Source organism: Aulonocara sp. 'chitande type north' Nkhata Bay, linkage group LG8, assembly GCF_057382095.1.
Source record: "Aulonocara sp. 'chitande type north' Nkhata Bay isolate Kocher_YH1m ecotype deep benthic linkage group LG8, A_spYH_male_GT1.1, whole genome shotgun sequence".
NCBI classification, from domain to species: Eukaryota; Metazoa; Chordata; class Actinopteri; order Cichliformes; family Cichlidae; genus Aulonocara; species Aulonocara sp. 'chitande type north' Nkhata Bay.
The window spans coordinates 24,512,761-24,525,263 of NC_141351.1; the positions used below are offsets into that span (position 1 = coordinate 24,512,761).

General features: G+C 38.2%; 1 protein-coding gene across 2 annotated transcripts; it reads right to left on the reverse strand.

The window, feature by feature from the left end:
* On the reverse strand, window positions 1–9,040 carry LOC147323858 (uncharacterized). 2 transcript variants are annotated; one of them, XM_086304528.1, is made up of 3 exons: window positions 8,725–9,040; window positions 6,093–6,671; window positions 1–2,760 (listed from the first exon to the last, which is right to left on the reverse strand). In XM_086304528.1, exons 1-3 carry the CDS (start codon window positions 8,843–8,845, stop codon window positions 2,522–2,524), a joined length of 939 nt encoding a protein of 312 aa, XP_086160654.1. In that variant the 5' UTR covers window positions 8,846–9,040; the 3' UTR covers window positions 1–2,521. The 2 variants fall into 2 exon arrangements, with proteins under 2 accessions (XP_086160654.1, XP_086160653.1); XM_086304527.1 differs by having other exon boundaries at window positions 1–6,671.
* Between the last annotated feature and the right edge of the window lie 3,463 nt (window positions 9,041–12,503).

Below are 12,503 nucleotides of genomic sequence, written 5' to 3' on the forward strand. Positions count from 1 at the left end.
GGAACCCTGAAAATAAATGTAAAATGTAAGTAGTAGTTCAAGTATCACCACATCATAAATTAAGTTTTGGTCATCCTGATACCTGCAATTTTGTGGCATCCCTCTTTGATAAATCTTGTGGGTCTGTGACCGGGGAACACCACAAACGTGTACAGGAGACGTTTCAGTGCAACTGTAACATTCCTGACTGCCCGACAGACGGTAGCCTTGGAAACGTGCTCAGCGTCACCAATATTATACAGAAAGCTCCCGTTTGCAAAAAACCGAAGTGCGATACAAATAATATGTAATGAACTGAGAGCATGTCCGCGATGTGTCACATGCGTAATATATGGCCTGAGGATGTTATGCAAATAACTTATAGATTGTGCTGAGAAACGGTAACGTTCACACAGACAATCATCAGGAAATGATAAAATGTCCAAACGCGCTCTAATCACTCTCTCCCGGCGGAGAGCTCTGCAGAGAATTTGGGCTTCACGATCTACTGGCTCTTCAAGGAAGGGACACGCCATGTCTGACACTTCCTACTGTCAGGTTTCCGACAAAGGGGCGGAGACAGTCAGGGTTAGTTGTAGTAAACCTGCTAGGGGGCAGGTTAGCTTCACGGCGTGTGTCGTCATAGTGACTCACTCAGGCTTCAGCTGAACTCGCTTTGTGAAACCGAAAACCCAGAGTTTTCGTTAACTCAGGGTATACTTACTCAGTTTTTCCACTAAACCGGCTTCCTGAAACAGGGCCCAGGAATAATCTCACATAAATACAAATAAACACAAACACATGAGAACAGAGGAAAAACTACAAAAACACAAATGAGCAGAAAAACTAACAACAGCCAAAGACGATTATAAAAACCGAGACAATTAACATCTACTGTTCAAAGCAAGCAAAGCCTTTAAGTAATCTACACCATTTATTACTTTTCCTCGGTTTTCTGGCATCACGCCTGAAGTCGAGGTTCGAATGAACTTAAAACATCTGAGTTTCGTAATGTGTTCTCAGCTTGTTATAATTCTAGACAAAGGGGAGCAGCAATTTTAAAACATAAAAATATTAATTTCACAGTACTCGATACAGTTATATTTCCAGAGGGCAGATTCTTAATCATTAAACTATCTATACTTGATAAAACGCTATGTATTGCAAGTGTATATGGTCCAAATGTTGATGATCCCTCATTCTTTCACGGTTTTTTCAGTGCACTCTCTGAACACTTAGATGGCACACTTGTTCTTGGAGGCGACCTCAACCTGGGACTAAATGAAGACATGGATAGGCTCACAACAGCAGGAACTCAGCGTAATTGGCAGTCCACAAATATAATCAAACAGTATATGAGCGACTTTGGTCTTTGCGATGCATGGCGCTCCCTTCACCCCACCAGTAAGGAATATAGTTTTTTCTCACATGTTCATCACTCCTACTGTCGTCTGGATTATTTTTTTATTATTTATTTCTGCAAATATTAATCTCCTGCTAAAACCAGGCAAAGACCCTGTATATCCCTCAAGCTATCGTCCAATATCCCTTATAAATGTAGACCTTAAAATAATCTGCAAAGCTCTCTCAAAGAGACTGGAGAAAATAACCCCCCTCTTAATTCATCCTGACCAAACTGGTTTCATAAAAGGTAGGCACTCATCAACAAATACACGTAGATTACTTAATTTGATAGACTACTCATACAGTAAAAACCTTGAAACTACAATATTTTCTTTAGACGCAGAAAAAGCATTTGACAGAGTTAACTGGAAATTTCTGTTAACAACTTTACACAAATTTGGTTTTGGATCCTCTTTCATTAACTGGTTAAAAATATTTTATAACTCCCCAACAGCTTGTGTCAGAACAAATGACCAGACATCCTCCAGCTTCTCTCTCCTGAGGGGCACCAGGCAGGGATGCCCACTCTCCCCTTCACTGTTTGCAATTTTTATTGAACCACTAGCAGCAGCAATTAGACAGAATTCAGTAATTAAGGGCATAAAATGCAAGAACGCGGAACATAAAATCAGCCTTTATGCGGATGATGTGTTACTCTTTCTCCAAAATTCACAACCCAATATCTCTGGGGTGATTGAATTGATAAACTCTTTTTTTAAGAATATCAGATTACTCAATTAACTGGTCAAAATCTACAGTCCTCCCGATTAATTGCTCTAAATATAAAATATTTAGGTATTAATGTTTCTCCCAAGCTTGCAGATCTAACTAAATTAAACCATATCCCACTTTTAAAGAAGGTAGAAGGTGATCTGACTAGATGGAAATGTCTACCCATATCACTCATGGGAAGGGTTGCTGCTATAAAAATGATGGTCTTACCAAAAATAAATTATTTATTCTCAATGATCCCAACTAAACCGCCACAAGATTGGTTCAGATCTCTAAATTCGTATATGTGCAAATTCCTTTGGAAAAATAAACCCCCACGTATAAGCTTAAAAACACTACAAAAGACCAAGGATAAAGGAGGACTAGAACTACCTAACTTTCAGCACTACTTTTTAGCCAACAGGCTTCAGTTTATCTCAGGATGGCTAAAACACACCCTCTTAGATGAACCTTGGCTAGATGTAGAACAAGCACTTTGCAATAATCTAGAGATCTCAGACCTACCATTTATCAGCTCAAACATCCAACGACATGAATGCTTCAAAAGCATCAACATCAGCTCTTCTCTGACAGCATGGTGGGAGTTTCTGAAGTTGACGGCGTCTTCATTAATCCCATGCAAACGTACACCTATCTGGAACAACCCTGACATATTACAAAACAATAATATGATAAACTTTCCAGATTGGAGTGGTAAAGGAATCAAATATTTAGAACATATACTAGAAGGAACAGAATTTATTTCATTTGACGGACTAGTTACACAATATGGGATCAACAAGAAAAGATTTTTAGAATATCAACAAATTAAATTCATAGTAAAAAAGAAATTTAAACCGGGTCAAGTTGAACTACAAACACCACCAAGTGTGGTTCAATTTCTTACTCTTAAAACCACAAATTACTTTCCAAAATATACAGAATGCTTTCTAAAACGGATGAATCAATATCCCTTCCTATTGCAAAATGGGAAGCGGATTTATCAGTTAACTTAGACCTAAACTTCTGGTCTCAGATTTGCTTAAAAACCTTTCATCTAATTAGAAATCCCAGTCTTCAATTAATTCAATACAAAATACTACATAGAGTGCACTATACAGGTCATCGGATGTTCAAGAGCTTTACGTCTACCAACAACTGCTCACACTGCCAAACCAATTCACCGGACAATTATATCCACGCTCTTTGGTTCTGTCCACCAGTTCAGAAGTTTTGGCGCGAGATATGTGAAGACTTATCAAAGTGTCTGAAATGTAACATTCCAACTTCCCCCTTAGTGTGTTTGTTGGGCAGCTTAGATAATGTCACTACAGAAAAGAATATCGCCCATATGGTTTTCATTGCCCTATGCATAGCCAAGAAAACAGTCCTCATGAACTGGAAAAATAAAAATAATCTTAATTCTAACCAATATAGAAATTATCTATTAGATTACATTAGTCTTGATATTAAGATATGTAGGCTGTTACATCTTGCAGGAGCTCTCCTCTCTTCAGGAACTCACTCTGCAGGAGGGGGAGATACAGGAGAGGTGGAGGAAGATTTCAGCCTGGGCGTCTATTGGGGTCACTTGCCCCTCCCTTCCTTCTCTCCCCATCTCCAGCTGCCTCCCTCTTCCCGCTCCACCACAACCACCCACACATGCAGGGCCTTGGAGTAGGGGTATGTCACCAGGGTGCAGGGGAGGCATCCCCCCCCCCCGTCCCCTTCTGGCTGCCTGTGCCTCAATTTTATCCCACAACTTAGACATTCACATTACTCACACTCTCATAACACATACATATAGGATCTTGGGAGTGTGCCGCTACACGGAATCCAAAAGACCATCAGGGTGTACACCCCACCCCTGGCGTCGTTGCCCACCTCTCAAGGTTAAATACACGTAGACATTGAGGGCTATCAGGAGGGGCTGTGCGCTTACCTGCTGCTCTCTGGCAGGTAGCTCCATGCCCTCCTGGGTTTTAAATGCACCTTAGAACACACATGCATCAACACTACATATGAGTAGGCGGAGGAAGGTTTGGAGTCTTCTCACACCCCCGTTCTCTGCAGCCTGTTGGAGCAGGGGGGCTAGGAGGAGGAGTCAATTTTCCGATTCAAATCAATTTTAGCCAGAATCTCAGGTTAACGCTCACAAAACTATTTCAACAACCGCCAAACAGCTAAAAAAGTAAATGTGAGCAGGTAAACGGATTCTGCACAAAGATGCATCGTTCACTCGATGGCATGTACACAGACACACCATCGAGGCTGAAATTCAAGTGTCACTCGCCAACCAAAATTCAAAAGCAAAAGAAGATCAAAACTACGCTTCACGTTTGATAAACATAGTCATGAATTCCCTCTTACTTTTGCTGTTTTGCTTCTACCATGATACAAATCATACTTCCTGCACAGCTCTTTCTCTCTCAGTGTACTTCAAGAACAGCTTCCCATCTAAAATCTTTGTTTTCTGCATTATTTGCTTGCTTATTAAGCACCAGTCTACTGTTGTGTACAATGCTGCCAGGCGGTAAGGGTTTTTTTTTAAGGACCTCCGACATGACAGTCTAATTTCTGCTGTTCAGTACTGAAGACATTTAAACTTTTGCTAAATTGCAAAACGCTGTGTCTCTAATTAAACCTCTGTAACTTTGCTCTGCTTCAGTTCAGCAGCATCAGGTAATGTAGTAGTTGTTGATTCATGGTTTTCTTCAGTTTTTGATCCACTGCAGAATATTTTTAAGGTTATCTGCTATAAAAAGCTAGGCCAGGAAAATCTCCTTTGTGTTTTTCTGTGTTTCATTGTCAGTTACTTTGACACAAAGGCATCTGCTCTGAGGCTTACACCTCTGATGAAGTCTCACAAGCGTCAGTACTGATAAATGATCAGAATTATAATATTTCTGACACTCTGACTCAAAATTGAAGTGAATCGAATCGAGGATTGTAGAAATCATCGATACCCAGCTCCAATTGTATATATGTGACTTAAGACTTAAGCAGTGTATTAACTTAACTGTTCACAAGAATATTGATTTTATACCTGAAGTCTCTGATTTAAGCAGGCAGGTAGTGCTCAATTGGTTGATTTTATATGAAAGAAGGATGAGATAACATGTCAAACACCACCTTTTCACCTAAGCCTGGGCTAACGAAGAAGCTCAATGTTATGATATCAGTTACTTTTACATATCTACACCCCGCCACCTCCAAACAGGAGTTTTGGTTTTCTCGAGCCAGCTAACCAGCCCCTCATAAAGAACTCTCCTCGGTGTGAACTTTCATGTGTTTCTTAAGAAGTACGCTTTGGTTAAATTTCCGTTCACACTTATTGCAACCAAATGGTTTCTCTCCAGTGTGGATTCTCATATGTGTTTTGACGTTACACTGATGTCTAAATTTTTTACCACAAACATCACAACCGAATGGTTTCTCTCCTGTGTGAATTATTCCATGTTTACTAAGCGACTTCTTTTCATTAAATGTTTTACCACAAATATCACAGTGGAACGGTCTCTCTCCTGAGTGGACTATCATATGCCTCTTAAGCCCACATTGAGCTCTGTAGGTTTTTCCACAAAGCTGACAGCCAAACGGTTTCTCTCCTGTGTGGCATTTCATGTGCTGCCTAAGATCATCCTTTACATTAAATCTTTTATCACAAACATTGCAATTAAATGATTTCTCCCCTTTGTGGCGTCTGGTGTGTCTTTTGAGACTGCACTGTTGTTTAAATCTTCTACCACAAATGTCACAACTAAAAGGCTTCTCTCCTGTGTGAACTCTCATGTGTCTTTTAAGATTAAAGCCATGTCTGAATCTGTGTCCACAGTCATTGCAGACGTATCGTTTCTCTGCTTTGCCTACGCTCATCTTTGAATCTGCTTTCTGCTTCACCCTGGAGCATTTCTTATTAAGCAGATGGCTGGAAGGTGTTCTTCCTGAATGACTTGTCACGTGACTCTGAAGAGACTGCTTGGAGAGAAAGTCTTTACCGCACTCGGAGCAGCTGAAGGATGTTTTAGCAGGATTTGAATCCGACTCCTTCTGATTACTGTCTCTGTCTTTAGTTTTAGGTCGACAATTGGACAAAGGTTCCTGCCATTCATCATCATCATCAGTAGCATCATCATCACTGTTGTTACCATCAACACTGACTTCTGCCTCAAAAGCAGCTGAAGCTTGTTTATCAGTATTAGGCTCTGAATCTCTGCGTGGATCTGAGTTTGTGGTCGTTACTGGTGCTCCACCTGTTTCTGTTTTTATGTGATTAGCTGAGCTGCTGATTGGAGGCTCATCCTCTTCCTCTTTTTTAACTTCAACTTTAACCTCTTTTTTAAAACTTTGCCTTTGATGCAGCTCTGACAACTGAGGTTTCAAATCATCATCATCACCATCTTCACTCTTCACAGGAACGCCAGTGATGAGGAGCCCATTAGGTGGCTTTTCCTCCTGAGTGCTCCAGGTTTCCTCCTGCTCTTCTTTTATGTGGAGGTTTGGGTATTGCTGCTCCAGAGTTTGGATCCATTCAGGTGAAACTTCTTCTTTTTTAATAACCAACAGCTGTGGGATATCTGCAGGAAACAATGAAACATGTAGGTAAATTGTGTGATGTTTATATGAATTCTACATCAGCACAGAGCTGTCCCATTATCTAAAAAGAAAAAAGACAAAATAAGAAATATTAACATATTTTAAAATATGGAGAAAAGAGCCTTGTAATGCATTTACGGTGGTCCTACAGAAAAACGTGTTTATAGGCCTGATGTCACAGTTGTTGAAGGAAATACAGAAGTAGCACAGCATCTCTTTAATGATCAGTCCAGAATGCTCAGAATGAAAAACATTAAATATGATTCATCAAAGTCAGGTGAGGCGTGCCCGACATGTTCTCTCAGGTGGAGACGCTGGAGTAGGCCCAGGACACGCTGGAGAGATTACATCTCTCGGCTCGCTTTGGAATGTCTTGACGTTCCCAAGAATACAGTAGATGCATGGATAGGTATCAGACTGGCACTCAATATCACCAAATTTCCAAAGAAAAGGTGTTTGTGTGGTCTCGGAAAGGCTGGATTCTTGCAGCCCTAACTTATTGTGATTGTGTAGTTCTTCCTGTTATGTTTCATGTAAATGGGTTAGTGAGCTTCTCGCTATGATAGAAATTCAAGCTAGGCTATCAAAGAGCGATATCGTTGTTGTACTTTCTATACCAAGTGTGTGAATTCCTGATTTGTTATATATGAAAAAACAATTGTCCCCTAACCTTATTGTGCAACCTTTGGCAAAAGCATCTTAGTCAGATTTGAGCCTGGACTTTGACCAGACCACTGCAGAGGCTCCGTTTTGTTTTGCTTCTTTGAGCCATTCGGAGATGGACGTACAATACTGATGTGTTTTGGATCACTGCTCAAGTGCTCTTGAGCTTGAGTTTTATGCTAGATGTAAGGGAACTTGATTTAACAGGCAATAATCAGGCCTCAGTGTGGCCACTGAAATTGAACTCAGCTTTCAAAAAAATGTGATTAATCAGTTAATTCATGATTTTTTACACTTTTCACACAGGGCCAGGTAGGTTTGGATATTTTTTCCCTTGTTTTTGTACGTGTAAATGTGACAAATATACAAAAAAATAAAATAAAATAAGGGGCAAATGCTTTTTCCATAGCATACACTATGACAATGTAATTTGAGTGCATTTTATTTTGTTTTCTAACACTGTACAGTTTGCAGAGACGCCATTTACCATATGTAGACTGGGGTGTACCTGAGAAGGAATCCAGTAGAATCTTTGTGTCACCTCTCAAAGAACTGAAGTAATGATTGTGGAAAATTATATCATGAAATATCACATTTTACAGTTACCATGGACTGACACGTGCTAAACTTGAACATTAATCAATTTTTAAAAATTTAATTAAATTAAAAATTACAGAAACATATTAAGGATTTTCTGAAATTACAGTTCAAAAATAATATAACAATGTGGTAATTTAAACACAATAGACTGATTATTTGCTGGCTGTGCCTTTATTTTGTTTTTACAAAATAATTTTGTTTTTAATATATAGCAGTATTATATGGCAGTAACTGTGGATAAATGTGTGGACAACTTCAAATCCACTTCTCTTGCATATTTCCACAACCATATCCATAATCACATACTGTGTATGCTATCGTTGTATATAGTGTATTATCTTACTTATTTTATATTTGTTCATATTTTATTTGTATTTTTGGTATTTTCCTTCTGCTATCTGTACCTGAGATGAGGTAACACAAAGATTTCCCCGCCGTGGGATCAATAAAGTCTTATCTCATCTTATCTTATCTTATCTTAATTTTGTGTGACCTTTTCTTCAGACAGCATTAAAATGTTTGATATTTTATTATGATGTGTAAAATTATTAATTATGATGTATTATATGTGTCCAAACCTGTACTGGTCTAAAGTAAAGTTATTTTTGTAAATAATATAAAAAAAAATGACTGCTTTCATTGTGTTTCTGCATCAGCAGCACCGTAATGTCGACAATAGAGGAGCAAGAAAATTTGACTTCGCCGATGAGGGTAATCGTTTGCCATAACGCGATGCAGCGATTAACAGCAATGAAATCTGATTATTCTTACCAGAGGTTTGGTTTACATTCTCGTCCTGCTCCGGCTGGACTCCGAGGGTTTTAATATCAGGTTTTTCTTCTAAATCCAGACTTTCTCCGCCCTGCTCCCGATAATAATCCACCTCCTTCATGCTGTCTTCATTTGTCTCGTCTCCAGAATAAACTGCAGGTTCGTCTGAGAGAAGCTGGGCCTCGGCAGAACCGAACACCGCACAAACACATGCCGATTACATTCTTCTCCACGTGACTGTATTATCAGAGCCGGACACAAACAGAGCGCACGTTCTCATAAATTAGCACAGGCATCCGAACGGACACCTTTGATACCGAAACTTGTCCTGAAGCGAGGTTCTTTAAAAACCACTGTCACGTGACCAGTGACGTTTCACGTCATCAGCCCTTCACTGCAACTTTCTTCGGTTTTGGTGGTCTAAGTTTTATCTTAGGTTGTGATTATAATATAGATAAGCTTCCAGAAAAGCTCTCGATGTTTCACAAACAAGTTCTATTAGCTTGGTCCCTTATATATAAACACAACTTTACACCCCATACGTATTCAATTTGGAATAATAGGAACATAGTGCATAAAAATAAATCATTATTTTTTTCTAGGTGGGTTGAGAAACGGATCGTTTTAGTGAATCAGCTGTTTAATCCTAATGGGCAGCTTATGTCCTATTCAGAATTCTTAAACACCTATAAATTTCCAGCCACACCCAAAGAATATGCCATATTATTTGATGCAATACCTACGGGTATTATAATGCTTTTTAAAGGTATTCAACCTTGCATATCATCTGTTTCTCTCCCCAACCCTTTAGATTCACACATAGGAAGAATCTGTCTAACAAACCACAGTAAAAGTAATAAGAATATTCGTGCTTTGTTCCAGACAGAATCTCTAACTATCCCACATGTGGTCTCTTATTGGAATTTCTTCGTCAGTGACATTAACTGGAAAAGAGTATGGACAATTCCTAACAAGTATCTGGTAACGAATAAAGTGAAGGATGTCTCATTTAAAATACTGCATAAATTTTATCCTGCTAATCATTACATGACGAAGTTCAAAAGGGACATAAATGTGAGCTGTGGATTTTGTGGAAGCCATCCTGAGACTCTGCAACACCTCTTCTGGATCTGTTCATTCGCTAGAACATTTTGGAAAGACTTCAGTAGATTCATTGCTGGACATCTCTATAATGACTTTACTGTGAAACGGGAAAATGTTGTATTTTGTTTCTTTCGAAGGCAAAAAAAGAAGATGTTTACTTTATAATAAACTTGTTAGTTATCTTAGCTAAATTTTATTTTCACAAATGCAAATACAGTAACAAAAAACCTAATTTTAAACATTACTGTAATGATGTTTTATGTTACATAAAATTGATTAGTGGATCACTTAACAAAAAGGCTATGAAAACTATTACTATTTGTAGTAATTACAAATTTTTTGAATGTTTGTAATTCTTTGTATTACACCCCCTGGCATATGTTAATTTTGTTCTGATTGTATACATGTTCTGTATACTGTTTCTTAATAAAGTTTAATATTTTGAAAAAAAAAAAAAAAAACTTTCTTCGGTTTGAAGCTTCTGTTAATAAACACTGTTTATTAAACAGTCCCAGAAATAGCTGATAAATCAAACGTAATCTTTTTTAAACACTGTTATAAGACTAGACAAGACTAAGAAAAGAATAAAATAAGACGTTTGGGACCCCATCATCAGCTGCGAAGCTGCAGCAGGTGTGTTTTTAAGTGAAACTTGTCTAAATCTGTTAAATACGTTTAAACTGGAAAGTGTTTGCGGAGTATTGTTGGTGTGTGGGTCTGCATATGTCGTGTCTTTTTAGTAAGTAAGTAAGTAAGTAAACTTTATTTATTAAGTGCTTTTCACAGACAGGCAATCACAAAGCGCTGTACACAAATATTAAAATATTAAAATAAACAATAAAATCAATAGACATTATATACAATGTAAAAGATCTAATGTAAATAATGTAAAAAATATATAAAATATGTAGATCAACAAAAGGCTTGTTTGAACAGAAGAGTTTTTAACTGTTTTTTAAAAGAATCCACAGAGTCAAGCAAACGTAATTGTGGTAAACTGTTCCACAGCCTTGGTGCAACAGACTGAAAGGCTCTGTCCCCTTTTGTCTTCAATCGTGTACGGGTAACAACTAAGAGACTCTGAGTCTGTGAGTGGAGATGACGAGCAGCAGTGTATTTTAAAAGAAGCTTGGATAAGTAATCTGGAGCCTGGCCATTTAGTGCTCTGTATGTTAAAACAAGAATTTTAAAGCGAATTCTAAACTCTATTGGGAGCCAATGTAAAGAATATAAGATGGGAGTGATGTGAACACGCTTGGTAGAGCGAGTTAGTAGTCTGGCTGCTGCGTTTTGTATTGTCTGGAGGCGAGAGAGAGATGATTTATCCAAGCTAGTAAACAGGGAATTACAGTAATCAAATGCATGAATGAGTTTTTCCAGTTCAGCTGAGGAAACCATATGTCGCAGTTTAGACATGTTTCTTAAATGATAGAAACAGGAACGAGACAAAGATTTTACATGAGAGTCAAGGCCCAGAGAAGAGTCAAATATTACTCCAAGATTTCGAATATTTGACTTGACAGATGGACAGAAAGAGGCAAGAACCTGACTGATTTTAGAATGTAGCTCAGGAGGAGCTATGATCATGGTCTCGGTCTTGTTAGTATTTAGAACAAGGTAGTTGCTTGAAAGCCAATTTACCATTTTATTACCAGCTATTTAATTCAGAGACGACACTGAAGACTCAACAACTTGTTAACTGAAGTTAACAACAAAAAATTAATTTCAGTGTATGACAATGATGTATTTATTAATTAGAAATTAAAAACGGACACGCAGTCTTTTCAGAACTTTTATTGATGACCTGAGATTGAAACAGTAAGCCGCGTCAATGTTTAAGTTGTATTGCCTTCAATTATCCACCAGATGTCGCTGTTATTAGTGACATTTTTTAACTCCGCTTTAAACCACTGAATACATAAAAAAATAATAATAATAAAGTAACAAAAATATGAAAAGGAAAAACATGCAGTGCATGATCTTCACACCACAGAAAATGAATCTTTTCTTGCCGGGATGGCTTCATTTTATTTATATATGGATTGTCTGCAGGCTGTGCAAAACGCTGCAGCTTTCACATGTGACACCATTGCTACCTCGGGTACGCTGGTTTCCTTCCCATTTTAAGATCCTGGTCATTTAGAGCCTTGCATGGACTGGCACCAGTCTACATCTCTGATCTGCTACAGCCCTATGTCCCTGGCAGGTCCCAGAGGTCATCCGATCAGGGCTTACTTGCTATAAAAAAAGACTAAGATGAGAACTAAGGGTGATAAAGATTTTGCCACTGTGGCCCCTAGGTTGTGGAACTCTCTCTCCCAAACCTTAAGAACTGTGGACTCAGTAGTTGTTTTAAAAAACAACTCAAAACTCACCTTTTTAAAACTGCTTTTGATTAATTTTTGCCTGTTTTATATTGTCTGTTTTACCATTTATTATCTGATATCTTATGTGCAGTACTTTGTGACTCTGTCTAGAAAGGTGCTTTATAAATAAAATGTTATTTTTTTATTTATATACAATTGAAGAAAGTGACCCCAGCTTTAGGTTCATACATGCAGTTGTAATGTTGCAATCATAAAATTTGTACTCCAGATACATTTTCCAAACTACACCTTCTATAATTATTCATAGTTGGACCACTGCTCTACATCAGAACAAACATCAGAAGCAGT